A 24,109-nucleotide genomic window follows, 5' to 3' on the forward strand; every position below is an offset into this window, starting at 1 on the left:
TCCTCCTCCTTCTCCCCCTTCCCCTCCAGCTGCACAGAGCCAAGTCCCCCATCAGCCTGAAGCGAGTGTCCGATCTGCAAGGTTAGTTGGACAGCCCAGGCCTCTGCCCATGGGCTCTCCGTCCATCTGTCTCCCCAGCAGCCATCCGACCTCCTGGTGAACCCGGGCAGCCTCCGGCCAGTGGCCAACCACTCAGGTCATAATCAACGGTCATCAGCCTTGGACATGCCAAACACTGGCCCCTCCACACCCTTCCGATCTTATCAGCTGCTCCTGGCCTTCCTCCCTCAGGGCCAGATGGGCTGGCCTGCAGAGAGGCCACGAGTTGCCCCAAAGCCCCGGGCATGCCCAATGGACTATCTTCAGACCCCCCCTCACTGGTGCCCACTGTTGGGCTCCAGTTGGCCGGAGGGGATACAGCTGCCACAGAGAGGTGCATGGACAGGCCTCCAGTCCTGGGAGGTCAGGGCCCAGGGCGCAGGTGGCACTGTACAGATGGGGGGGCGGTGTATACAGAGGACCCCTCACAGTGGCATTGAAGATGGGTTGGAAAGAGGCGATTAGATGGGTGACATGGCTCCTGGAGAAGTGAGTGTAGACGGCAGGGGGTGAGGGTGCTGTCTGAGCAGGCAGCAGGGTGCATCAGCCCTGGGCCCTGGTGCTCTCCCTGCTACATTGCCGAGATGGGTCCCTGAGACACCCTCAGGACTCCCTACACTGCTTGGCCCTGGGGAGGATTCAGGTGGAGTGCGGGCAGGGTCAGGGGGGCCAGGTGATCTTCCTCCTCTTCTGGGGTCCAGAGTGACCAGTCTGTGCCGGGGTGTTGTGGGACAGTGCATCACGTGTGCAGAAGTGCCTGTGTGCACGTGTACGTGTGTGCACATATGAACATGTGTGTAAGCATGTGTGCCTATACACATGGTGTCCACAGATGTGTGTGTGAGCCTTACAAGGTTGTGTATGAATGTGCATGTGTGCACACATGTGGCTGTATGAATGTGCATGTGCCCGTATGCATGTGCATACACATGAATGCATATGCCTGTATGTGTGCTCACAACTGTGCTTGAGTATGTGCATGTATGTGTGTTCACGTGTGCACCTGTACATGTATGCGCATGTGAGTGTATGTGTCCGGGTATGGCAGGCAGGTGTGCCTGCTGGCACAGCTAGGTGGGGCGGGGCGGTGGGCCACTGCTGGGCAGCAGACACTCTCTCTGCACAGTGTGCGCATGCATGGCCCCTGAATGAGCAGTGGAGACATTATTCTAAAGTGGGACAAGCAGCCCGAGCCCTACTCCCCGCCCTTTAAAAGAAGAGGCTATTTCATTGGGGGAAGCACCAAGCTCCAGTTCAGCCCTGAGGCGGGGGAGGCTGGAGAAGGTGGGCACAGGCGTGGCAGCCACCCGGAAGCCCCACAAGCCCCTGCCTCCCTGCCAGCTACCCGAGAAGACGAGGATCCAGATGCCAGCCCCCGCCCCTCCAGCCCCCGGCCTCCCAGCAGTGCCTTCGCCAAGATGGTAAGGGGCGCACACACGCAGCTTCCAGTTAAACTCTCGGTGGGAGAGGAGGCCCCCAGGAGTGGGCAGCGCCAGTGCCCTACCCAGCTGAGCCCCGCAGAGGCCCTGAGGCAGGAAGGAGCCCAGGGAACGAAGTCCCAGCCCCAGGGGAGCCGAGAAGTGCTCAGTGCCGCTTCCCACCTGAGAGGCAGAGCCTCCATAATGAAGGGCTCAGGCTCGGCTGGGGAGCTCCCCCACCCTCCACTGCCGCCCCTGCCAGGTGGCCTGTGCCCACCATCCCCAGGCCTTGGTCAGAGAATAAGAGCCAGCCTGCAGAGCGTGGCACCATCCCTGCCTGTGAGCTAGCAGATGTCCCCTCGCCTTCCCCTCCTCTCCCCTTCCCCTCTCACGGTGGCAAGCAGATGTTTGCCCGCCCCAGGCAGGTAGGGCCCTCTCCCACCAAGGTCACTGCAGACAGCGGCTTGGGGGACAGCAGAGGGTGGGAGCCAGCAGGTCCAGCAGGGCCCCGTGGGTATGGTGTTTACACACAAGGCACCAGCTCCCTGTGACGCGCGTGTGTGTGTGTGTGTGTGTGTGCGTGCATGTTTAAAGCCTCCCCACCGAAGCCGCAACAGCATCGTGTCCATCACGGCCGAGCCCCCCGGGAACGACTCCATCGTCAGGCGCTACAAGGAAGACGCCCCCCACCGCAGGTGCATGGTGGGGGCCTACCCTGCACGGCACACAGGAGGGTGGGTGTATGGGCCCATTGTCCAGACACGGAGACTGAAGCTCAGAGAAGCCAGTGGCTTCTGACAGACGGGTGCTAAATGCTGGCCACGCCGCACAGGGCAGAGGGGGGCTGTCCAGGACCCCCACCCCCACGACCCTCATTGTTCCTCCTGCCCCGACGAAAGTATCATTGGCCTCTGCCTTGCTTCAGCTCTCGGTGTGGTCCCTGCAGTGTCCGGCGCCTCCACCCACACTCCCTTCCTCGGCCCACAGTCAGGACACTCCCCGAGACCTCGCACACGCGTGTGCTACACACACGCACACACATACCGTCGTCTGTTCTGTCTCGCAGCACGATTGAAGAGGACAATGACAGTGGCGGCTTTGATGCTGTGGACCTGGACGGTGGGTGCCCCTCGGGTGCTGGGGCCACTTTAACAGGGATAGAGTCGGGCACCAGGCCACGGCCAGCTGGGGGGTCAGCTGTGTCCATCCCCCTGAAGCTGCCCCAGGGGGCCCTCTGTCACACAGCCTGCTCACTCTGTTTTCTCATGAAGACAGGGGTCATGGAGGGTCAGTGCCCACTGACCCCACTATGACCTGCGAGCCTTTAAAAGCCCTCCATCCAAGTGAGGTCAAGTTCGCAGGTTCACCTCTGACCCAGCAGGAGCCTCGTGGGGCGTGAAGCAAAGTGGGGACTGGAGTCTGCTGGGTAGGCAGAGGGACAGGCAGGGGTGTGTTCTCCATGGTGTGCCACAAGGGGCCCAGAAATGAGTGTTAGGGGGTGCATGCCCCATCCACCTACCCACAGGTGAAGTCAGCCTGGGCGCTCCCCGCTCACCACAAGGTCGGCAGTTCGAACCCACCCATCATGGTGCCTGGGAAGAAAGGCTGAGATGACCCTACACACCCATGCACACACACGCACACACACAGCCTGGTATGCTCCCTAGCACATTCCAGCACACACGGGATCACCCTGAGCTGGATGGAACCCACTCGCCCCTACACAGCACAGCCCACAGCCAGGAGACTCTGGACTCAAGGTCCCCAGGTGTGACCTGCTCCCCACCCCCCAGGCCTTGCCAGCCAAGGCTACCCACAGATAAGATGGAAAACCCAACCATAAAGGTCAAGCACAGGACTGCCCCCGGGGTGCCCCAGGCTGTCCCCCTGAAGGACAGCCTCGTCCTTCCCCTCCCCGCCCACCTTCCAGGTAGCAGCTAACTGCTTAACCACTACACCACCAGACCAAACGGAGGGGGAGCGACCCCTGTCTGCGGACTTGACTTGGGTGCAGGGAGACCCTGTAGGACAGAGGGTGCTCGCTACCCCTGGGGTCCCCAAGGCTGATGATTTTTACAGAAACAGCGGTCTCGGCTTCCGCCCACAGAGCAGCGCATCAATCATTTCAAACCAGAACTAGCCGATGCTAATGGGAGACCCCTTCTCCCAGATACAGAAATGGGGTGGGGTCCTCAAATGGAAATTCCAGACCGGCCTCCTTGTGGGGGAGTGACAGCATGCTCTGCCTGGGGATCCCTAGGACCTGGGGCCTCGCCTCAGCCCAGTGATGCCCCCACATCTCGCCCAGACCCTGGCATGCCCCCCCACCTCTCAGATCCTGATCTACTCCCGCTCCTGGATCCTGGCATTGATGTCCCCCTCCCCACTGCACCTGGACTTGGGCATCCCCCATTTCACCCAGACCCTGACATCCCACCCTTCAGGCCCCTTGGGCTGACACCCCATGACCTCTGATGCCCCCTATCTGGATGCCTCACCCCCCCAGCCCCTGATGCCCCCCGACTCCCCCTCCCCAGCTCTCACCCCCCCTTGTTGCAGAGGACAGCCAGGAGCACTCATCCTTCGGGCCCCCATCTGTCCACTCCTCCTCCTCCTCCCACCAGTCTGAGGGCCTGGATGCCTACGACCTAGAGCAGGTCAACCTCATGTTCCGCAAGTTCTCCCTGGAAAGGTAGGTGCTGCCAGTGCCCCGCCTGAGGGGCCTAGGGCGCCATGGCTGCGGTCCCTCCGAAGGCCAGAGCAGGGCCGAGGGTTCCCACAGGCCCGCTTCCGGCAGAGGGTGGCTCTGTTCTCTCCTGACCTTTGGGAGCCCCCCATCTCTGCAACACCCAAACATCTGACAAGTGGTCCCTGCCCACAGGAATGGCATCTGACCGGTGCAAGTGACCCCCAGGCTGTGTCCACACTCCCATCTTGGGGCTTTTCCTGGGGAAGAGTCATCTAATCCCAGCCTGAATAACACCCCATGCCTGTCTCCCTGACCCCCAGGCCCTTCCGCCCGTCGGTCACATCGGGGGGCCATGTGCGGGGCCCAGGACCAGCGCTGCATCAGGCCACACTGCATGGGGACGGCCTCACTGCCCAGCTCACCCTGCTGGGCGGCAACGCCAGGGGCAGCTTCATCCACTCCGTCAAGCCGGGCTCCCTGGCCGAGAAGGCTGGCCTGCGTGAGGGCCACCAACTGTTGCTGGTGAGGGGGGAATGCCCGAGATGGAGGGGGGTGCCCAGGGTGGGGGCAGGGGGAGACAGAGGACCCGGGACAAGGTGGCTGCTGGGGAACGGGACACCTCCATGAGAGGATGGGCCAGGGTGGGAGCTCAGCCCCACGCTTCCCTCGGCCGCCCGGCTGGCCCCTGCTGCTCAGCTCAGTCAGGAGGCCAGTGAAGGGCAGCCCCTCATGGGACAGCCCTCTGGACCTGTCCCTCGGCCCCACCTGTGCCAGAACACATGTGAACCCGAGCACACGCACCAGCTTATGTGTGCTGCCGAGAAGCACGCACACTAGCACACACATGCTCCCAGGAAGTGCATGTACGCACAGCAGACGTTTTCACGTGCACGAACTCCACATGTTCACATGTGCACACACCACTGCACACATCAACACGCGTGTGCTCCCAGGAGGGGCGGGGGGGCCTGATGGGGAGGCATGCACCAGCAATAAACCACTCCAGAGGAAGTGCTGCCTGTGCCCCCCACGGGGCTGGCCCCAGACTGCACTGACCATGCCCCGGCCCCCAGCTGGAGGGCTGCATCCGCGGCGAGCGGCAGAGCGTGCCCCTGGACTCCTGCACCAAGGAGGAGGCCCGCTGGACCCTCCAGCGCTGCAGCGGCCCCGTCACCCTGCACTACAAGGTCAACCACGAAGGTAAGGGCGGTGCAGGGTCAGCCCCGACCCCCCATCCCACCCGGTAGCCTGTCTGATGGAGGAGGTCAACTCTGCCCGGGAGGGAGGAACCTGAGGGGCAGTGGGGCAAGGTGGCTGCGGGGGGACAGATGGTCCTGGACTAGCCAGTCACTGAAAGGGGGGCAGCTCCAGCCCACCCAGAAGCCCCTCACAAGAAAGGCCTGGTCATCAGCTTCAGAAAGACCGCAGCTATGCACACACTGGGTCTCTGATACACAGAGTGGGGGGTGGTCCCCCTTTCTATTGACTGCACCCAGAAACCCACACTCCTGGCACCCTGTGTTCCCAGCTAACAGCATGCCTGTGGGCCCAGGCAGAAGCAGTGGATGCTCACCTGCCCAGCTGCTGTCAGCCCCCATCCCCACACCCCCACCCCTGACAGCAGGAAACCCTCTGGGAAGCATCTCAGCGGGGTGACCCTCTCCCAAACGGTCCCTGAGACCCTCAGAGGGTCTTGTGGGGCCCCAGCTCCCCTCCTCCCCTGTACCAGCACCTGGCCACAGGGCTGAGTCCCCTGTCCACCCAGAGGCTGCATCCCAATCTCACCTCTGGGCCGGCCTGCGAGCCCCTGTCTACCGCTGGCCTTCACTCGAAACCAACAGGCTCGTGAGTCTTCCCGCAGAACTCAAACAGTCCACTTCTGCACCTGCCCACCCTGCTGCCCTCACGCCCAGCACCCTGCCCCACCCCCACCCCAGCCCCGTCTGTGCAGAAAATGAGTGCGGGGCCCGAGCCTTGCCCGGCACAGGCAGCAGTGTCCCTCTCCTGCCCCTGGCCAGCAGCACTGTTGGGAAAATGGAGCACGGGGCCTTGTGATACAGGCTGACCGTGTGCCTTCATCTTGTAAAAAAGAGTGCTACTGCCCACACTCCCGAGCGGGCATGGTGGGTGCAGGTCACACAGGGAGCGCCAGGGACCCATGCCAGTGTAGCCACAAGCTTCCTGGCGGCCAGTGGAAAAGGGAAAGCCACGCAGACCCCGTTGGTGGCCCACCGCCGGGGAGAACAGCCGAGGACAGGCCGCGCTGCTTTGCCCCAGGAGGGGCCTCCAGGACGGAGAACTGTCCTTAAGCAGGCGCTGGAATCTGTGTCGTCCCCCAGGGTACCGGAAGCTGCTGAAGGACATGGAGGAGGGCCTCATCACATCGGGGGACTCCTTCTACATCCGGCTGAACCTGAACATCTCCAGCCAGCTGGACTCCTGCTCCCTGTCCCTCAGATGCGACGACATTGTGCACGTGCGCGACACCATGTACCAGGACCGGCACGAGTGGCTGTGTGCAAGAGTGGACCCCTTCACTGACCACGACATGGACACGGGCACCATACCCAGCTACAGCCGGTGAGGCCAGAGCTAGGGAGCTGGGAGTGAGGGCAAGGCAGGGCCTGAGATTACAGGAGCGAGGCTGGGCCCAGAGGGTCGGGGGTAAATGAGGTAGGCCTGGGGGCCTGGGAGGGGTGACGTCAGAGCTTGGAGGTGTGGTGGGGTGAAGCCAGGCCCATGGGACTGGGAGCAGGGACCAGGAGGAGTAAGGGCAGCTATGGGGGGCGGCGAATGGGGTGCAAGTGTGCAGTGAGATTAGATCCTGGGTGTGGGGTGGGATGAGGCCAGGCCTATGGGAACAGCGTATGTGGCTGTGGGCAGCCACAGGAGGCTCACACGTGCCTCGACCCAGGCAGGCAGGCCGGCAGCATCCATGGTGACCATGGCAGAGTCCCCCTGGGGACCAGGTGCTTTGAGCTGGGCTTACCCAGCCAGGACCAGGCTGCCAGCCCTGGAAGCCCCTTTGAGACTGGGGGGAGGAGGGCACCTGCCCACCTCTCAGGGCATCAGAGACACCTGGTGCTCTCTGGCTGCAGCTGCAGCACCACACGGCAGCCTCGCCCCCCACCCCACCCCACCTCATCCCAGGTTTCCCAGTCTCTCCTCCTGCGTTACGATGGCCCCTGTCCCAAAGTGACCATGTGTCCTAACTGGTGACATTCCGAAGATTAGGTTCCTGCAAGATCATGTTCAGGGGTTAGAACTCAATATGCCTCTTGGGGAGCCCCATCCAGCCCCAGGACCCACTCATTGCCTTACGCAATGGGATCCCCACTCCCTCCTCCCCCAGGAGGCCTCCTCTCCCCACAACACCACCTCACCCCCACCCCGCCAACCCCTAGCATCTTGTGTGATGTCTGGAGCCCTGGTAGGGTAGTGAGTCTCCCGCCAGGCTGGTACTTCCCACAAGGTCAGCAGTGGACTTGACCACGCCCCCACCAGGAGGCCCCGGCCCCACCCCTGCAGCCCACCGATCTGTTCCTCCAGATCACCCACAGCAGTGACCCACACCTACCAGCTCTCTAGTCTGGGACCCCCATATCACAGGCAGCCATGCCACGTGACTGGCCCCAGCCCCCACTCAGGGCTGACAGACTGGGAAACTGAGGCTCCGAGAGGCTCCGTGGCTTTGCCACAGTCACACCAAGTCAGCGCTCGGGGAAGGGGAGCTGGGGTCAGCACAACCACACCCACGGGTCCTGCCCTCTGAGGCCCTGCCCCCTCTTTCCCCCCAGGGCCCAGCAGCTCCTCCTGGTGAAGCTGCAGCGTCTGATGCATCGAGGAAGCAGGGAGGAGACAGATGGGGCGCACCACACTCTGAGGGCCCTGAGGGTAGGTCCCCACCTCCAGGCAAGCTCCCTCTGCTCAGAGAGAGGCTGGCTGGGGTGGGGTTGGGCCGGACATTGTACGGGGACAAGCTCAATAGTGCCCTTGAGCCTAATGGTTGAAGCAGCCAACTGCTAACCCAACATCGCTGGTTCAAACCCACCAGCTGCTCTGAGGGAAAAAGGCCTGGCAGTCTGCTCTTGTAAAGGTGGCCGCCCCGGAATCAACAGGGCAGCAGGCTGGGGTGGAACCTTAGGAAGGGCTCAGGGGTCCCATGAGGTTTGCACTCAACTCTCAACCTAAAGGTCAAGGGTCAAACCCACCAGAGGTGGCTCAGAGAAAAGGCCTGCTTGCCACCTGCTTCTGAAATCCCAGCCGGGCAGGAGTGCTCGGACACACCTGAGAACACGGGGACTTTCCTCCAAGAGCCCTTCCCTGGGGGGTCAGCCCCCAGCTTGGCAGGGGGGAGGAGGACGGCTGTGCAGCCACAGCTCTGGGACGGGCTGGAATGGCAGCAGCACCCTGGCTGGTGGCAGCCACTCACCTTCCCAAGAAGATGCTCTGATTCCTACACGGAAGCAACTTTAGGGGAATGTGGGTAGGAGGCAGGAGCCTGTGTCCACTTCTCAGGACATGACAGTTATTGCACCTTCAGCCACCCTGGTGGACTCCCTTTCTGCTTCCAGAACACCCTGCAGCCAGAGGAACCCCTCACAGCCACGGACCCCCGAGTCAGCCCCCGACTCTCACGAGCAAGCTTCCTCTTTGGCCAGCTCCTCCAGGTGAGGCTCTGCCAGTGCCTCCAACTGCCCCCCAACAGTCCCACCATGCACAGCTGCCTTGTTGCCCTCCCAGGGGACACTGCTGTCACACCATGGCATTCTGGGTGGGCGACCCTCAAAGTTTTACTCTGGACTCTGCCCCTCCAGCTTTGCCCCTACAGGAGGCGTGGCATACATACACCCCACCCTGCACACATACCTCCTGCAGTCCCTGAACATGCACCGGCATCCTGCGCACAGGCCCTGCACACATGCACATATCCTGCACACAGGCCTTGCACACACACACAAACACACATGCACAACCTGAACACACACACCCTGCATACAGGTCCTGAACACACACACTCTGCACACAGGCCATGCACGCACACACCCTGCATAACCTGCACACACATACTCTGTGCACACACATCCTGCATACTGACTCTGCACACACAATCTGCACACACACCCTGCATACTGGGTCTGCACCACCTGCACACACACACACCTTGCACAACCTGAACACACACACCCTGCACACACACATCTTGCACCATCTGTACACACACGCCCTGCACACACACAGCTCACCCTGCACTTGTCTGAAGCAACCTGCTTTCACAAAAGCTCACACATGGGCTGTGAACGTGGGATGGGACAGCAGGAGGGGAGTGGACTGTGAACATGTGACCAGGCAGTGGGAGGGGATTGGGCACTTCAGAGGGAGACAATGCAGGCGAGTTCCTCAGGTTGAGGGCCCAGCTGATGGCTGAGCCTCCTGGCAGCCAAGGAAAAAAGGCACCTGCACACTGTCCATCTTACCTGGTGGTGGGACATTTCCGCCCCCGGGACCAGGAAGGACGCCTCCCTCAGCTCAGTTACAAAAGGACCACTCCTACGGGACGGCATCCCAAGGAGCTGTGAATGGCATCCTGCGCAATGGCCGGGGCCCTGGCCGCACAGCAAGCCTCAAGCTGGGCTTGCAAGGTCAGCAGTGGACTTGACCACGCCTGCACAGCCCACAAATCTGACCCAGGACTCCCCCGTGCCTCCCCCCAGTTTGTCAGCCGGTCGGAAAATAAGTACAAGCGCATGAACAGCAACGAGCGCGTTCGCATCATCTCGGGGGGCCAGCCCGGGGGCCTGGGCCGGGCCTCGCTGGACATCACTAAGCTCTTGAGTGAGAAGCAGGAAGGTATGGGGTCCCCTGCCCCTGCTTCAGGCTGCCTGCACACAGACCCACCACCACTTACACAGTCTTTGCCTCCTGAGCTGGTGCCCTGCCTCCCTTAAGGGTGCAGCTGCTGCAGGAGCAGTGAACCAGGGTGGGAGGGGAGGGGAGACCACTCAGGACACTGCCAGACCGGTCTGCCCGCTCGCCCGCTGAGGCAGCCCCTGCTGCCCATGCACCCCAGTGCCCATGTTCATTGTGCTGTTTGCCTGGACACGTTGCTGGTTTATCAGTCCCTCTCCCCGCGGGGTCCCCATCACCACTTACCAAGCTGTGCAGGGCTCTGGTGGTCTCGCCCCTGGCCTGTGGTTCATAGCGGACAGCATCCCTGCCCACTGTCAACGCTTCCCTCAGCTCAGCTCCCCCAGCCACAACCTCCCCCCAAAACCCTCCCATGGCATGCCCATGCGGCTGGAGCAGGAATGAGATCGGGCGACGGGGCACTCTGGTCCTGCAACCTTCCCTTACCCTGGAATGAATCAGGCCGCGTCCCTCCGGGAAAACCCCCACTTCTAGAATGACCTGGCTGAATTGGGGACCCGTTCCTTGAGCTGCACAGCCGTCGCTGGTCCTACAGCCAACCCCACTACATATGTGTTCCCGGGCTCCTGGCCCCAGGTATCACTATGGGATGTGGCCTAACCACCGTCCACCCGCCCGCAGAACCCGAGCCTGAGGGCGACCTGAGCCGAAACCTCAGCCTGGTCCCCTACAGCCTGGTACGCGCCTTCCCGTGCGCGCGCCGCCGGCCAGTGCTCTTCTCACCCTCCATGCTGGCCAAGACGCTGGTGCAGAAGCTGCTCAACTCGGGGGGCGCCCTCGAGTTCACCATGTGCAAGCCAGGTGCGCCCAGGCGGCCCTCAGCCCACCCTCTTCTCCTCGGGTGCCACAGCCTCCAACGCCACGCCCACCTCCCTCACGGATCCCACCTCTGCCACGCCCACCGCCATCACTGGTCCCACCTCCTCTCTCAGCACCATGCCCACCTCCACCTCAGTCCCCATTGCACCTCCATCACTGCCACGCCCATTTACAGCCCCTACTGGTCCTTGACCCTCCACCACAGTCCCACGTCCCCTTCTGCCCTCCCTCACTATAGCTGCCACCCCCCACCACTGCCACACCCACTCGGTTCACCCCTTTGGGTGGAAATGGGGGAGGGGAGGGTGCTGGAAGGCAGGGGGAGCGGCCGCCCTGTCCCCGTGTGGTCAGGACAGCTGCTGGCAGAGCCAGATGAGGCTGTCAGTCAGAGCCCCCCTCCACCCTGCGGGGAGCTCCTGGCAAGTGGCCCCTCGTGGCTGCGGTGTCAGGACAGCCCCTTCCCCACAGACGTGGTCACCAGAGAGGAGTTCCTCCGGAAGCAGAGGACGGGGACCATCATCTACTCGAGAGAGAAGAACCCCAACACCTTTGAGTGCGTGGTCCCTGGCAACATCGAGGCCGTGGCCGACAAGGTGAGGGGCCGGCAGGCAGACTGGGGAGCCGCATCCCTGCCTGCTTATCTGCTGGTGGGAAAGGGGAAGAGGACTCCTCCCACTCTCCTGGGACCACCCCCTCACCTTGGTCCCAACCCCGCCTCCTCCCATTCTCCTGGGACCACCCCCTCACCTAGGTCCTTGGTCCAGCTCTCCAAGACCTGACCTAGGGCAGTGTCTCAGTTCCTACTGTTCAGGGCCGATTGTGTCCAATTGTGACCCTGGGGCCCAGAGACAGAGAGGGGGGACTTGGGACATAAGAGGGGGCTGGTACCCGTGGGAAGTGTACTGAGCATGGTAGCCAGAATCCCTGTCTCAAGTACAGGAAGCCCAGGCTCTCAGTTGTCCAGCACTCCTGTCACTGGGACCCCTCACACTTAGGGACACGAGGATCACGAATCTGGCACCGATTCTAGGGTAACACTCTTTGTCAGCTCTGCACCTGGGGGGCGTCGCAGAGAGCTCCAGGGGTCTGGCCAGCCATCTTTCCCTGGGTCTAGGAGGTTCCCAGCACGGGGACCCCAGATCCAAAGCACACACTCAATTCCACTCTGCTTTCTCAATGCTCCTTGTTAATCCCTTTTACTGTGGTTACACGTTGGGCTGTCAACCACAAGGTCAGCAGTTCAAAACCAACAGGCGCTCTGCCACAGAAAGATGAGGCTTTCAGCTCCCCTGAGGAGTTACCGTGTCGGAGGCCCACAGGGGTAGTTCCACCCTGTCCTGTAGGGTCACCATGAGTCAGAATGAACTCTTCATGTCAGTGAGTTTAGTGGGGAGGAGGGGGTGGTTTTATACCTCAAGTGAGTCACTCTGGAGTCTGCCTAACCCTGTCAGGAACCCCACTACCCCTAATCCAGCCTGTTCACAGTGAGAGGGCGGACTGGCCACACCCAGGACAGTCATACACTCACAGTGACAGTAGTCAGGTCAGAATAGACACCAGGCCAGTGGGTTTGCTGAGAATTGTGGCCCAGCCAAGTGAGCCCGTGACTTATTGGGGGTTGGGGGTGGTGGCAGGCACAATGTAATCCCTAGCACTCGGGCCAGCGCCCCTCTTGCGCCCCCTGCTGTCCGTCCACACGGGGCCGTGTGTTGCTGAGTTTCACATTTTTCAGTGGAACTTGCAGAGCAGCAGGGACTGGGGAGCCGGGGGCACAGGGGGCTGACCGGCCTGTGTTCCCAGGACAAGCACTGCTTGCTGGAGGCCGGGATCGGCTGCACGCGTGACCTCATCCGGTCCAGGATCTATCCCATCGTGCTCTTCATCCGAGTGTCCGAGAAGAACATCAAGAGGTTCAGGTAGGCCCTGATGCCCCCCACCAGGGCCCAGCCCCAAGCTTCTCCCCTGAAACCTCTGCCTCTCTCAGCTCTGGGGGAAGGTCCTGGCTCCTCTCCGCATCTGTGGAGTTTACTGTGTGTCTTGAGATCAGACTTTCCCTGGGGCTAGGATGTTCCCAGCATAGAGACTCCCAAGTCCATAAGACACGCTTGATCCCAGCCAGAGCCCCTGATGCCTTCCAAAAGGCACAACCCCTCCCAGCCCTACCACACCTGCCAGAACAGCTAGCTATACTTCTGGGGCCCCAACTCAAGGACAGGTCTGACCCTGTGGGGCAAGACCCCGTGGCAGCAACAGAATGGGGACAGAGAGCCACAGAGGGAGTGGTGCTCTGGGCACTGTGCTGGAGCTGGGGCCCCAGGGAGCAGACACATGGACAGAGATGGGGCTGGGGGCCCAGGGAACAAAGGTATGGACAGAGGTGGGGCTGGGGGCCCAGGGATTAGAGACATGGACAGAGGTGGGGCTGGGGGCCCAGGGAACAAAGGTATGGACAGAGGTGGGGCTGGGGGCCCAGGGAACAAAAACATGGACAGAGATGGGGCTGGGGGACCAGGGAACAAAAACATGGACAGAGATGGGGCTGGGGGCCCAGGGATCAGAGACAGGGACAGAGATGGTGCTGGGGGCCCAGGGAACAAAAACATAAACAGAAAGGGTGACAGGGGACAGAGAGGGTGCTGGGGGCCCAGGGAGCAGAGACAGGGACAGCGAGGGTGCTGGGCAGAGGGCATAACTGGCATCCCTGGTCAATTGTTGAAGCTTCACGTCTCCACATGGCGCTTGGCTCCTCAACCCACTCAGTAGGGGTCAGGCCAGCAGGGCCCACCTGCTCCCCTAGATAATGCCCTGTCCATGCTCGGTGGGGAAGGGCTTGAGAAGCAGAGGAGGACCTGCACCCTCGGGGGGCGCAGCACCCCTCCTAGGGCCCCCACATACCTGCCTGCCCCCACCACCACCAGGAAGCTGCTGCCCCGGCCCGAATCGGAGGAGGCCTTCCTGCACCTGTGCCGGCTGAAGGAGAAGGAGCTGGAGGCGCTGCCCTGCCTGTACGCCACGGTGGAGCCAGATGCCTGGGGCAGTGTCGAGGACCTGCTGCGGGTCATCAAGGACAAGATCGGCGAGGAGCAGCGCAAGACCGTCTGGGTGGACGAGGACCAGCTGTGAGGCCACGGCTAGGACAGACACACACCTGGGCGCAGCCCGCACCTCCAGGTCACCCGCACCTCCCGGCTTCTCTGGGAGACGGGGCCGGACCAGCGTGCCAGCCAGCACTCCCAGCCCACGGGCCCCCCGACGTAGAGCAGCAGTTGAATGTAATAGAGGCAACCAGTGTACCCCCTGCGCAGGTGTGGGGCAGGTGGGCCAGCTGGATAGGTGTGGGGCAGGTGCCACCCAACCTCAGGTGCACGAAAAGCACATGCCTGCCACCCCGTTCTTGTGGGGGTGGGGCATGTGCCATGCTCCTGGTCTTCTCGCATTAAAAGGTCGGAGTGGCTTGATTTGTACCGTTCTGTCCCATGGCCCTTGTTCCTAGCCTCCTTCCAACTCTGGAAGCCGCCCAGTTTCCAGGGGCGCAGGAACAGAGGAGGGACACTCAGGGGCCTGCACCCCAGGACCAGGTCTGGCCTGGCTGACAGCAACTCTAGGACGTCACTACTAACAGAGCTCCCTTTGGTTGGGGGGGACCGTGTTTTGGTGCCTGCAGATGCTGCCCGGAGGGTCCCCAGGTCCGCTGACCCCAGGCTTCAACCCTCTGCCCTCCCTTCCTGCACTGCCTCAGCCCATCACATGCAGTGTCCATCATCTACAGCCAGTGGGCAGTGCCTGGACCCTCCACTCAGCCCAAAGCCAGCTGCATGCGTCCTGCAGACGTGCCCCCGTGTCCTGGCAGAAACTCCACCGTCCATTCCCAGTACCTCCCACGATGCCTACAAGTTCCTGTCTCTGAGTCCCTGTCTCTCTGAGCCCTGTCTCTCTCAGCCTGTCTCTTTGAGCCTTGTCTCTCTGAGCCCTGTCTCTCTGAGCCCTGTCTCTGGACTCTGTCTCTCTGAGCCTGTCTCTCTGAGCCCATGTCTCTCTGAGCCCCTGTCTCTCTGTGCCCTGCCTCTCGGAGCCCTGCCTCTCGGAGCCCTTGTCTCTGTCAGCTTTTGGGGGTGGCTCTTGTTCTTGGAGCTTCTTCACTGGGACCTCCAGCCTCCCCACCCTGAGATCAGTTTCTGCTATTCACGCCACCCACCCGAGGGGCCCTGATGGGGTTCCCCAACCCTCAAGGTTCACCCTAGGCACCAGTCCTCTGTAAATGGCATGCCCATGAGTCAGGACCCTGAGGCTCAGCCTGATTCCCAGAAGGACCGCCCACATCCCCTCTTCCCCCACCCCTGCTGCCAGCCTCCGGCAGCCATCGGATCCATCACCCCCATCCTCCCCTTCCCTGATGCAACCCCAACTTCCAACCCTCTGACCACTATCCTCGAGTTGACTCCAACCCCCAGTGGTCCTGGACAGGGTTCTGAGGCTGTCACTCTGTACGGGAGCAGACAGCCTCGCCTTTCTCCCTCCCGGTGGCCAGTGGGTTGGAACTGCTGGCCTTGGGGCGAGTATCAGGGCATGTAACCAGCAGGGTCCCCTTCGCACACTGCCTTCCTCATAGACAGGAGGCTTGTGGAGGCCCCAGGATGGGAGAGCACACAGTGAAGAATCGCTGGTCCCCACAGGCATGGCGAGGGCGGGACTGTTGCTGGAGTCACCCTCCTGGGACCAGAAGGCTCCCGGAGGTGGGGGCAGCATGGGAGCAGTCAGTGCCAGCCAGCTCAGGGCCAGCAGGAAGGGACACCACAGCATCCTCCAGCACCTGGGGTGTGGTCCCCAGCGTGGCTCTCAGGGTGCAGAGAAGCTGGACAGGTGGGCATTACAGTGACACAGAAGCTTCGGAGAGGCGAGTGCTGCCCCGTCCATCTGACGGGGTGTCCAAGCCTTAACCGCCAAGCCTCACTGCAGCCCCTGCCGTGGCTGCCCACCAGGGTTCATTGCCTTCTCAGAGGGCATGTGCGTGTGCTTGTGCGTGCATGCGTGGGTGTGTGTGTCTGTCTGTATGTATGTATCTGTGTGTGTGGATCTGTCTGTATGTATAGTGTCTGTGACAGCTTTCTCTGTATATGTGTGTGTCTATCTCTGTGTCTGACGTACCTGTGTGATTGTGTATGTCTGTCTGCATGTCACATACCTGTGTGTGTCTATATCTCTGTCTGTGTCTCTGTCTGAACGTGCTGTGCACTCACGCTGGAGTGTGGGGTGTTTGGACCACATATGACACACATGGGTGCTGGCCCCCCACTGACACCCCCAGAGACCACCCTTGACTCTCCTCCCACCACCAGCTCCACAGCTCCCCCCCCCCCCAGGCTGGTACTGCCTCCCACCTGCATGCAGCCCTCTCAGCTGGCCGGACAGGGCCCTGGGACCCTGAGGTCGGAGACACTCGGTGGCGTGGCCCCCAGGATGGAGTGGACCTGGCCCTCAGGGGTTGCAGCAGGACCAGGGAGGTACCCTTTCCCTTCTGGAAGAGAACTGGCCCACCAGCCAGGGTCTGCCCCTGCCCCCAGGAACCTCCACCCCTCAGACCCACCCCAGACACCCACACTCCCTCCACCCCAGGCCGGGGCTGTAGGACTGGGCCAGGCACACAGATGGCCACAGCGGATTTCCCGCTGTGAGGTGCAGCCCCTGTGCTTGCTCCCGCTCTCAGACCCCAGTGGCACAGACACACAGCTGGCAACCACGAGCTCAGGGTTCAAACCCATAGCGGCTCCTTGGGGGTCGGCCTGGCACCCTTGGTTGGCCCCTCGACCCTTCAGTCCTCAAACTGATCCCACCCACCGCCCACCCCAGGGTCACCTGGCCACTAAGAGCAGGCAGTCCTAAAGTGAGCAGCCACCCCTGAGCAAGGGGCCCTCAGCCATCAACACAAGAGAGCAGGTGGCGGGGAAATGACATGAGGGGCCCTGTGACACAGATTGGGGGACAAGCCACGTCCCAACAAGCTGCATCTGAACTGTCCAGTGGAGGACTGGGCATGCAGGCTCTGGGGAGCCCCAGACCAGAGTGCCCACCATGTTGGCACCCTTTGCGGGGCCACCAAGGGAAACTCTCAGTGACTCAGGGTGGACTCAGACTTGTTGGGTGCATCTTCCCACGCCCCCCCACCCCCACCCCAAGGGTGCCTCAGTGTCTTCTCTTTGCTGAGGACGCCAACTGGACTCCGAGTTATCACCACAGCCCTCACCAGGCAGCTGAGCTGGCAGCCACCGCCCAGAGAGCTTGGGTTTGCGTCTCCCGGGTCAGCAACTAAGGAGTCCTGGTGCGTGGTCATGTGTTGGGCTGCTAACCACAAGGTCAGCAGTTTGAGACCACCAGCCTCTCTGAGGGAGAACGACAGGACTTGATATCCCACAAAAAGTCAGTCTTAGTTCACCCTGCCCTGTAGGACTTGTAGGAGTCAGCATCCACTCGATGGCAGTGGGTGTGTGGTCAGCCCCAGGTGACCTGTCGTGTCCACTGGGAGGTGCAGTCCCAGCCTGTTCTTCAACAGCTGAGTCAGCACACAGGGCTGGCAGCGGGACACAAGACTGGCCATCACCCCACACTCAGACCTCAGGTATTCCCGGTGATCTTGTGGACACAAGCAGTGAGGGGAGGGGGCATGAACCTCAGGATCCAGCTCAGTCTTATTGAACCATGGGACACTGTGGCCAGCAGGTCCAGACTACCGATCTGAGGTCACCCAGGTAGACCCAGCAGGTCCCAGTGAGCTTCCTGGACAGACCACAGGCCCTGCACTGGCTCCCTTCAGCCTCAAACACAGGCACTGGCCCTCCCAGCCCCTCCCATAGCTCGCTGCGGGCTGGTGGACAGACCTGCCTCACAGCGTCCCCATGCTCGTCAGGCCAGAACTGCACCCCATTGGGTTTTCAGTGGGGTTGGGGATAAAGGGTTCCTTCCCGTGGGGCCCACCCAGAGGTGCCACAGAAGGGCCGGTGATTGCTGGAACCCTGCAGAGCACATTCCACTCTGACCCTTCCACCCCACCCCAGTCGAGTTAGCAGCATTGACGGCACCAGGTGAGTTTGTCAACAAGCAGTGTCCACTGCCATCTAGTGGATGCCAACTCAGAGCAGTCCCCCCAGGACAGGGTAAGACTGCCCCGGGGGTCTCAAGATTGCTCTATGGGGGGGTAGAAAACCTTGTTGCTCTCCTGAGGATCAGCAGGTGGTTTTGAAACACTGACCTTGTGGTTAGCAGCCCAGCAGGTATGGCTGTCAGCCTTGTGCACCTGGGCGAGGTGAGCAAGGGAGCAGAGTCTGCACTCACTCACTGATGCCACCTGCAGGTAACAGGCCTGCCAGCCCTCTACATGTCAGCCCTGAGGGCAGTTCGGGTTGGGTGGGTGGTGGGGGCAGTGAGGCACAGGCCACCTGACAGTAGGCAGTGGGTTGGGTTAGGTTAGGTTGAGGGGGTGGGTTTGGCTGAGCCAAACTGGGCTGGGTTGGGTGAATGTTGGGTTTGGATTCCATTTGAGTTGGGTTTGTTTAGATTTTGATCTGGGTTTTGTTTAGGGTTGGGGCTTGGGTTGGATTTGGGTTTGGGCTTGGGTTGAGTTGGGATTGGATTTGAGCTGGGGTTTAGGTTTGGGTCTGGGTTTGGATTGGGGTTGAGTTGGGTTTGGGTGAGGTTTGGCTTAGTTGGGGGTGGGTTTAGGTTAGGTTTGGGTGTAGTTTTGAGTCTGGGTTTTGTTTGGGTCTGGATTTGGGTTGAGTTGGGTTTAGGTTTGGGTTTGGGTTAGTTGGGCTTGGGTTTAGCTTGGGTTTAGGTTTAGGTTTGAGTCTGGGTTTTGTTTGGGTTTGGGTTTGGGTCTGAGTTTGGGTTGAGTTGGGGTTGGGGTTGGGTTTGAGTTTGCGTTTGGGTTTAGGTTTGGGTCTGGATTTGGGTTGAGTTGGGTTTAGATTTTGGTTAGTTGGAGTTGGGTTTAGGCTGGGTTTGGGTTTAGTTCTGGATTTGGGTTGAGTTGGGTTGGGTTTGGGTTTGGGTTTGGGTTTGGTGGTTGGGGTTGGGGTTGGGGTTGGGATTGATTTGGGTTGGATTGGTGTTAGAGAAGCAAGGGAGTCAGGGACTCCCACCCCTGCCCTCAGATCACCCCCACACCCACCTGCTAGACAAATAGCCAGGCAGATTGAAACCCCTGTGGACTGTACCTCCTCCGTCTTCATACCTGGAGACGGTCCAAAAGAGGCCGGAAGCACACCCATGCATCACCCCACAAGTATACAGAGCCTTACACTGTGGTGTAGGGGAGAGGGCAGCCCTGCCTCAGGGTGTACCCTGCCCCCTGTTCATTCCTTCTGCAAGGCCTCCCCCAACCAAGGCTCCCCCACCCTTACTCACCACACCCTGGCCCCCCACTGCAAGCCGGGACATAAATTAAAATTCAATTTCATTAAAGCTGACGAACAATCAATCCCTGGCATGGGCTAACAATGGTGGGCAGGGGGCCCATCCCCGAGGGCCGTAACTCAACGGCCGCCCCTGCTCTGTTTGCAAACTGCTGGAGCTGCACTTTGTGGGCAGATTTATAGAGCCGGTAGCATCCGGGGTCTGAGCGACGGCCGCATCATTAGGCATCGAATCCTCATGCCTGACAGCCCTAGACAGGAAGGGCCTGGGTGCCCGCAGCTGGGCACTGTCCTCTGGCCAGGTGGGCTCAGGGAGACCCAGGGTTGCACACCTGCCTCCAGAGGGCATCCTGGAAGTAATCCCTGTCTCAGGCTGTGGTGGCTCCAGGACTGAAATCCCACCTCCACTCGGGAGACCTGGGTTCAAGACCAGGCCGAGGCATCTTAGGTGCAGCCCCCTCCCTCCCGTTGGGGGAGGCAGGTGTGTGACTGCAATGGCTTACAAGTTCCAGTGGGGCTCCCAGCGTGTTATCGGCCAGGAAGAAAGGCTTGGCCACCTAGCCAGCCAGTGGAGGCCACGTGGACGTGAAGCTGACCCCAGGGATGACACAGAGTGGACAGAGGTGGAGCTCCCTGATTTGGGACCTGACCGCTCTGAGCCCTGATGCCAGCACTCAGCCCTTTAACCCTGTAAGGCAGAGACGGCCCGGAAGTCCGTCTCACAGGGGTGAGGGCTGGAGTGCGTCCTCAAAACCAGAGGGTTTGTCTTGCAGAGCAGAGCTGCCCCCGGTGGGTCTCCCTGGAGAAGGCCGTCTTGGGGCAATGCAAAATGGAAGAGCCTCAGCAAGATGGACGGCTCAGGCCCGGGTCAGAACGGACTCAGCACCTGACAGCACCCCCTGAGCTGCCTTCTCCCCCAGTAGACACTCTTGCCTCCTCTCCCTGGGTCCCCCTTCCCCTTCAGCCTCCATTACACCCCCTCCCCACCTTCTCAGCTGTTTGGGGGGCAAATGCTGCCTTTGGGGGTCCCTGGTCGTTTCTTGTCTCAGGAGGGGCTCCTGCCCGCTGCTTTCCTTCTCTCGCACTCTCAGCCATCGAGGGGGCGCCCACTCATGCCCCCCTGTTGGACATGGAGCACTGCCCCTGTGGGTTTCCGAGATGGTCACTCTGTGCAGGAGCAGAGCGTCTCGTCTTGCTCCCTGAGAGCGGCGGGTGGTTCAGAACCACTGACCTTGTGATTCCCACCCCAACGCGCCACCCAGGATGCCACCAGGGCTCCAGCATCCACCGCCCAGCTCTATCTGCTGTTGGTCTGAGAGTTGATCCCCTGGGGGGTCGACTCGGTGGTGGGTTTGAGGGGGTCCAAGGGCCACAGCCTCGGGGTTTCCACCAGCCCCTTGAGACCAGGATGTCTGGCCTTGGTCCTAAGTTTTGACTGTCTCCCATTCTGTCCAGAACCCTCTAATGGGACCCCTTCCTGAGCGCTAGGTGGTGGTCACCAGGCACCGTCTACTTCTTTTGGTCTCTGTGCTGGGGTGGCTGAGGTTTGCACCCCACCATTCCCCACCCCACCCCCAGTCACTTGGACTCCTAGAATCTCAGGGTGTCCATGGCTGAGGCCCCTCAGCCCCGATGCCCCTCAGGGGCAGAGCACCCTGACCTTCTCCCAGGTTTGTGAATCGCCATCTTCGGGGCTACCTGTCAAGGGCTGACTGATTTGCTCCACCAGCAGGCAGGTGTCGGGGAATCCTGGGCTCCTGAGAAAGAGTGAGGCAGAGAGTCCTGCACCCCAATGTTGACAGGTGCCTCCAGATGCTGCTTCTCTGGGAAGGAAGCCACATGGGGGAGGGGTGCAAACAGGAAAGTCTAGAAGCGTAAAGACCCAGCTGCTGAGAGCAAGGCTCCCCTCTGGCTTTGGGTTTGGGGGAGGAGAAGACCCCGCCCTTCTAGTCACCCAGTGAGGCTGCAAGTGCTGTGAGCAGATCCTCTGAGACCGGTTCTAAGCCCCAGCTCCCACCCCAAGCATCTGGAAGCTTCTGGAAGCCTCCCCACACCATCTGGGCCTCAGCTGTTGGGGTGGGAGGGGGCTTGACCACACACACAGCGTCTGTCCAAGTGCGATCTCACTGCCAGCCTGGATGGCCAGGAGTCATATGCTGGGGCCACTGGCCACCACCAGCCCCCCTGGGCAGCCCCTAGCACCTGCAAGGTGACCGTCCCTGCAGGCCCAGCAACACCTGTGGGTGGGATAGGAGATGGCGGCTGACCCCAGCCTCTCCAGAGTGCATCGAGCCTGGTGGGGGTGGGCAGATGGGGGCCCTGGCCTCCACAGGCTCCCCCGCTGCATCTTGACGAGTTGAAATGTATTTTTCTCTTCTCCTAATTAACTCCCTGCCACCCTGCCGGCAGCCTGTCTGATTTATCTCTCCTCCCTGCACCCAGGGATGGGCCACTCCATCGCAGTCTCGTGGCCGTGACACGCCAGCTCAGTAATGCAGACTGCACTGCTCGCCGGCCCCCACCAACTTGCTCCCACCCACTGCAGCCCACTGCCGGCACCGCAGCTGCATCCGTAAACCTCACAGCCACACTCGATGGTCACGCCCCTGACTGCTGGCCTCACCTGTCAGCATGGCTGCGGAATCCACTGAGCCCACGTCAGCCGCCCTAGGCAGCCCTACCTGGCTGTAGAACCACGGGAAGTGGACCAGGGATCTGGGCAGTACCGATGGGCTCTCCAGGGACATCCTGTGGCCTGGAGCATCCCTGGCATATTCTCAGGCTGGCCAGAGAGCCAAGGAGATGGATGGCCTGCTACAGCCAGTCGTGTGTGCCCGTGAGCAAGGCACCTACCTGCTCTGGGGCTCAGTTCCCTCATCCATGCAAATCAGATGGGAACACAGGTGCGCATCATCCTGGGGGTGTCCAGAGAAACAAAACCGGGGGCACTCAGGAAGGGCTAAGAAAGAACTGGATACCAAGAAGTAATGTCATGCCAAGGACCCCAGCCCAGCCCACCTCAAGTCTATGCCAACGCCAGCTGGAGCCGTGGGCAGCAGGAAGAACACAGGCTGGCGGGTGCACAGCCCAGTGGATCCGAGGGCCACAGAAGCACCTCAGAGGTTGTTTCTGGGGTCAGGGGCCCCAACAGGCCACCCCTCGAGTCAGAGCCAGAGTCCCAGGAGCAGGAAGGAGACGACCGGAGAGGAATCGTCTCTGTGTGACCAAAAGGCCACACCCCCAGAGTGTGCCATTGGAGCCCACACAGGTTCTGTTCCCACCCACTCACCACCAGCCCGAGTGCAAGGTCACCCACCCTCTGGACCCCCGGGCTCCCTGTCCCCACCCCTCCTCCTCTCCAGAACTTTCCAAACCTTGGTCCCATGCAAACGCTGCCCTTCGGTCCCCAACAGTTGGTGATACTTATGAGTGTTTATCCCCCTCAGGCAACGGTTCTGCCTACAGGCCTGTTGACTGCTGGGCTGAGCACTGAGCTGCCGGTGAGCCCGTCCCAGACCTGCAGGGTGACGGAGCTGAGCACTGAGCCGCCAGGTGAGCTTGTTCCAGACCTGCAGGGTGACGGAGCTGAGCACTGAGCCACCGGGTGAGCCCGTCCCAGACCTGCAGGGTGACGGAGCTGAGCACTGAGCCACCGGGTGAGCCCGTCCCAGACCTGCAGGGTGACGGAGCTGAGCACTGAGCCGCCAGGTGAGCTTGTTCCAGACCTGCAGGGTGACGGAGCTGAACACTGAGCCACCAGGTGAGCCCGTTCCAGACCTGCAGGATGACGGAGCTGAGCACTGAGCGGCCGGGTGAGCCCGTTCCAGACCTGCAGGGTGACAGAGGGCCCTCATCTCAGGCCCCACCTGCCTCCCGCCAGCCAATGAGCCCTGTCTCTTTTATGATTTTGAGTTTTGTTCCACATTTTCTCTCTCTCTACCCAGGGCCTTCTGATGGGTCCCTATCAGAGCTGGTGGGGATGGGAGCCGGGCACCATCCAGTGCTTCTGGTCTCTGGGTCATGGATCCTGATGCTTTCGGTGTCCATTCGACCAGTGGACAAATGGTTTCCGTGTGTCTTCGATTTTCATCACTCTGGACGGGAGCAGTGGCCCCTCAGAGCCGCTGGGTGCACAGGAGAGCCAGCATCTCAGCCAGCAGGCAAGTTTGTCAATCAATGGTGAGGCAGAGTAAAGACTGTGTGGTTGGCATGTATCTGCTCTGCTCCAGCCTCAGGGCAATGTGGCAGACAGGAGCCTGGCACTGCCCCGTCCAGCTACTGGGGCTGCCCTCAGTCCTCTGAGTACCCAGAGGAAGGGGACGGGGCCAAGAGCACTGTCCAGGGGCCAGCCAGACCAGTGGCAGGGTCAGACAGCAGCCTCCCCTGGGGCTGCAGCCACCAAGTCTTCCTCTCTGGTGAGAGCTGGAAACTGCCTTTGACCCCTGAGGACATGAGGGCATCAGCAGGGGCCACACTCTCTGTCTACTCTAGAAGCAGCAGCATCCAGTCACTTCCAGAGGAGGCCTGGTGGTGGCATGGATTAAGCACTGGGGTTTGAACCTGCAGCCTCTCCGAGGGACAACAATGAGACTGTTCATTCCCGTGAAGATCGACGGGATGCCCTCAGACAACGTGGGCAGCCGACCTCTAGGGCTATCATGAGTTGGATAGGCTCCATGCCAGTGGGCATGGTGTGCTGTGCGGTTTGGTGTGGGGTAGGGTGGTTTGGTATGGTTGGTGTGGTGTGCTGT

At 61.3% G+C, this 24,109-nt stretch overlaps 1 protein-coding gene across 1 annotated transcript in view; it reads left to right on the forward strand.

Moving 5' to 3' along the window:
* CARD11 (caspase recruitment domain family member 11) overlaps window positions 1–14,076 on the forward strand; it is a 33,225-nt gene extending 19,149 nt beyond the window's left edge. The window contains exons 10-24 of the mRNA XM_075528613.1: window positions 30–81; window positions 1,441–1,520; window positions 2,112–2,212; window positions 2,584–2,636; window positions 4,077–4,209; window positions 4,527–4,728; window positions 5,280–5,406; window positions 6,546–6,786; window positions 8,004–8,100; window positions 8,781–8,876; window positions 9,921–10,056; window positions 10,756–10,935; window positions 11,422–11,546; window positions 12,754–12,869; window positions 13,872–14,076. Coding sequence (XP_075384728.1) covers window positions 30–81; window positions 1,441–1,520; window positions 2,112–2,212; window positions 2,584–2,636; window positions 4,077–4,209; window positions 4,527–4,728; window positions 5,280–5,406; window positions 6,546–6,786; window positions 8,004–8,100; window positions 8,781–8,876; window positions 9,921–10,056; window positions 10,756–10,935; window positions 11,422–11,546; window positions 12,754–12,869; window positions 13,872–14,076 — 1,944 coding nt within the window. The remainder of the gene's footprint in view (window positions 1–29; window positions 82–1,440; window positions 1,521–2,111; window positions 2,213–2,583; window positions 2,637–4,076; window positions 4,210–4,526; window positions 4,729–5,279; window positions 5,407–6,545; window positions 6,787–8,003; window positions 8,101–8,780; window positions 8,877–9,920; window positions 10,057–10,755; window positions 10,936–11,421; window positions 11,547–12,753; window positions 12,870–13,871) is intronic.
* The last annotated feature ends 10,033 nt before the right edge of the window (window positions 14,077–24,109 follow it).

This window comes from Tenrec ecaudatus, chromosome 12 (assembly GCF_050624435.1).
Source record: "Tenrec ecaudatus isolate mTenEca1 chromosome 12, mTenEca1.hap1, whole genome shotgun sequence".
NCBI classification, from domain to species: domain Eukaryota; kingdom Metazoa; phylum Chordata; class Mammalia; order Afrosoricida; family Tenrecidae; genus Tenrec; species Tenrec ecaudatus.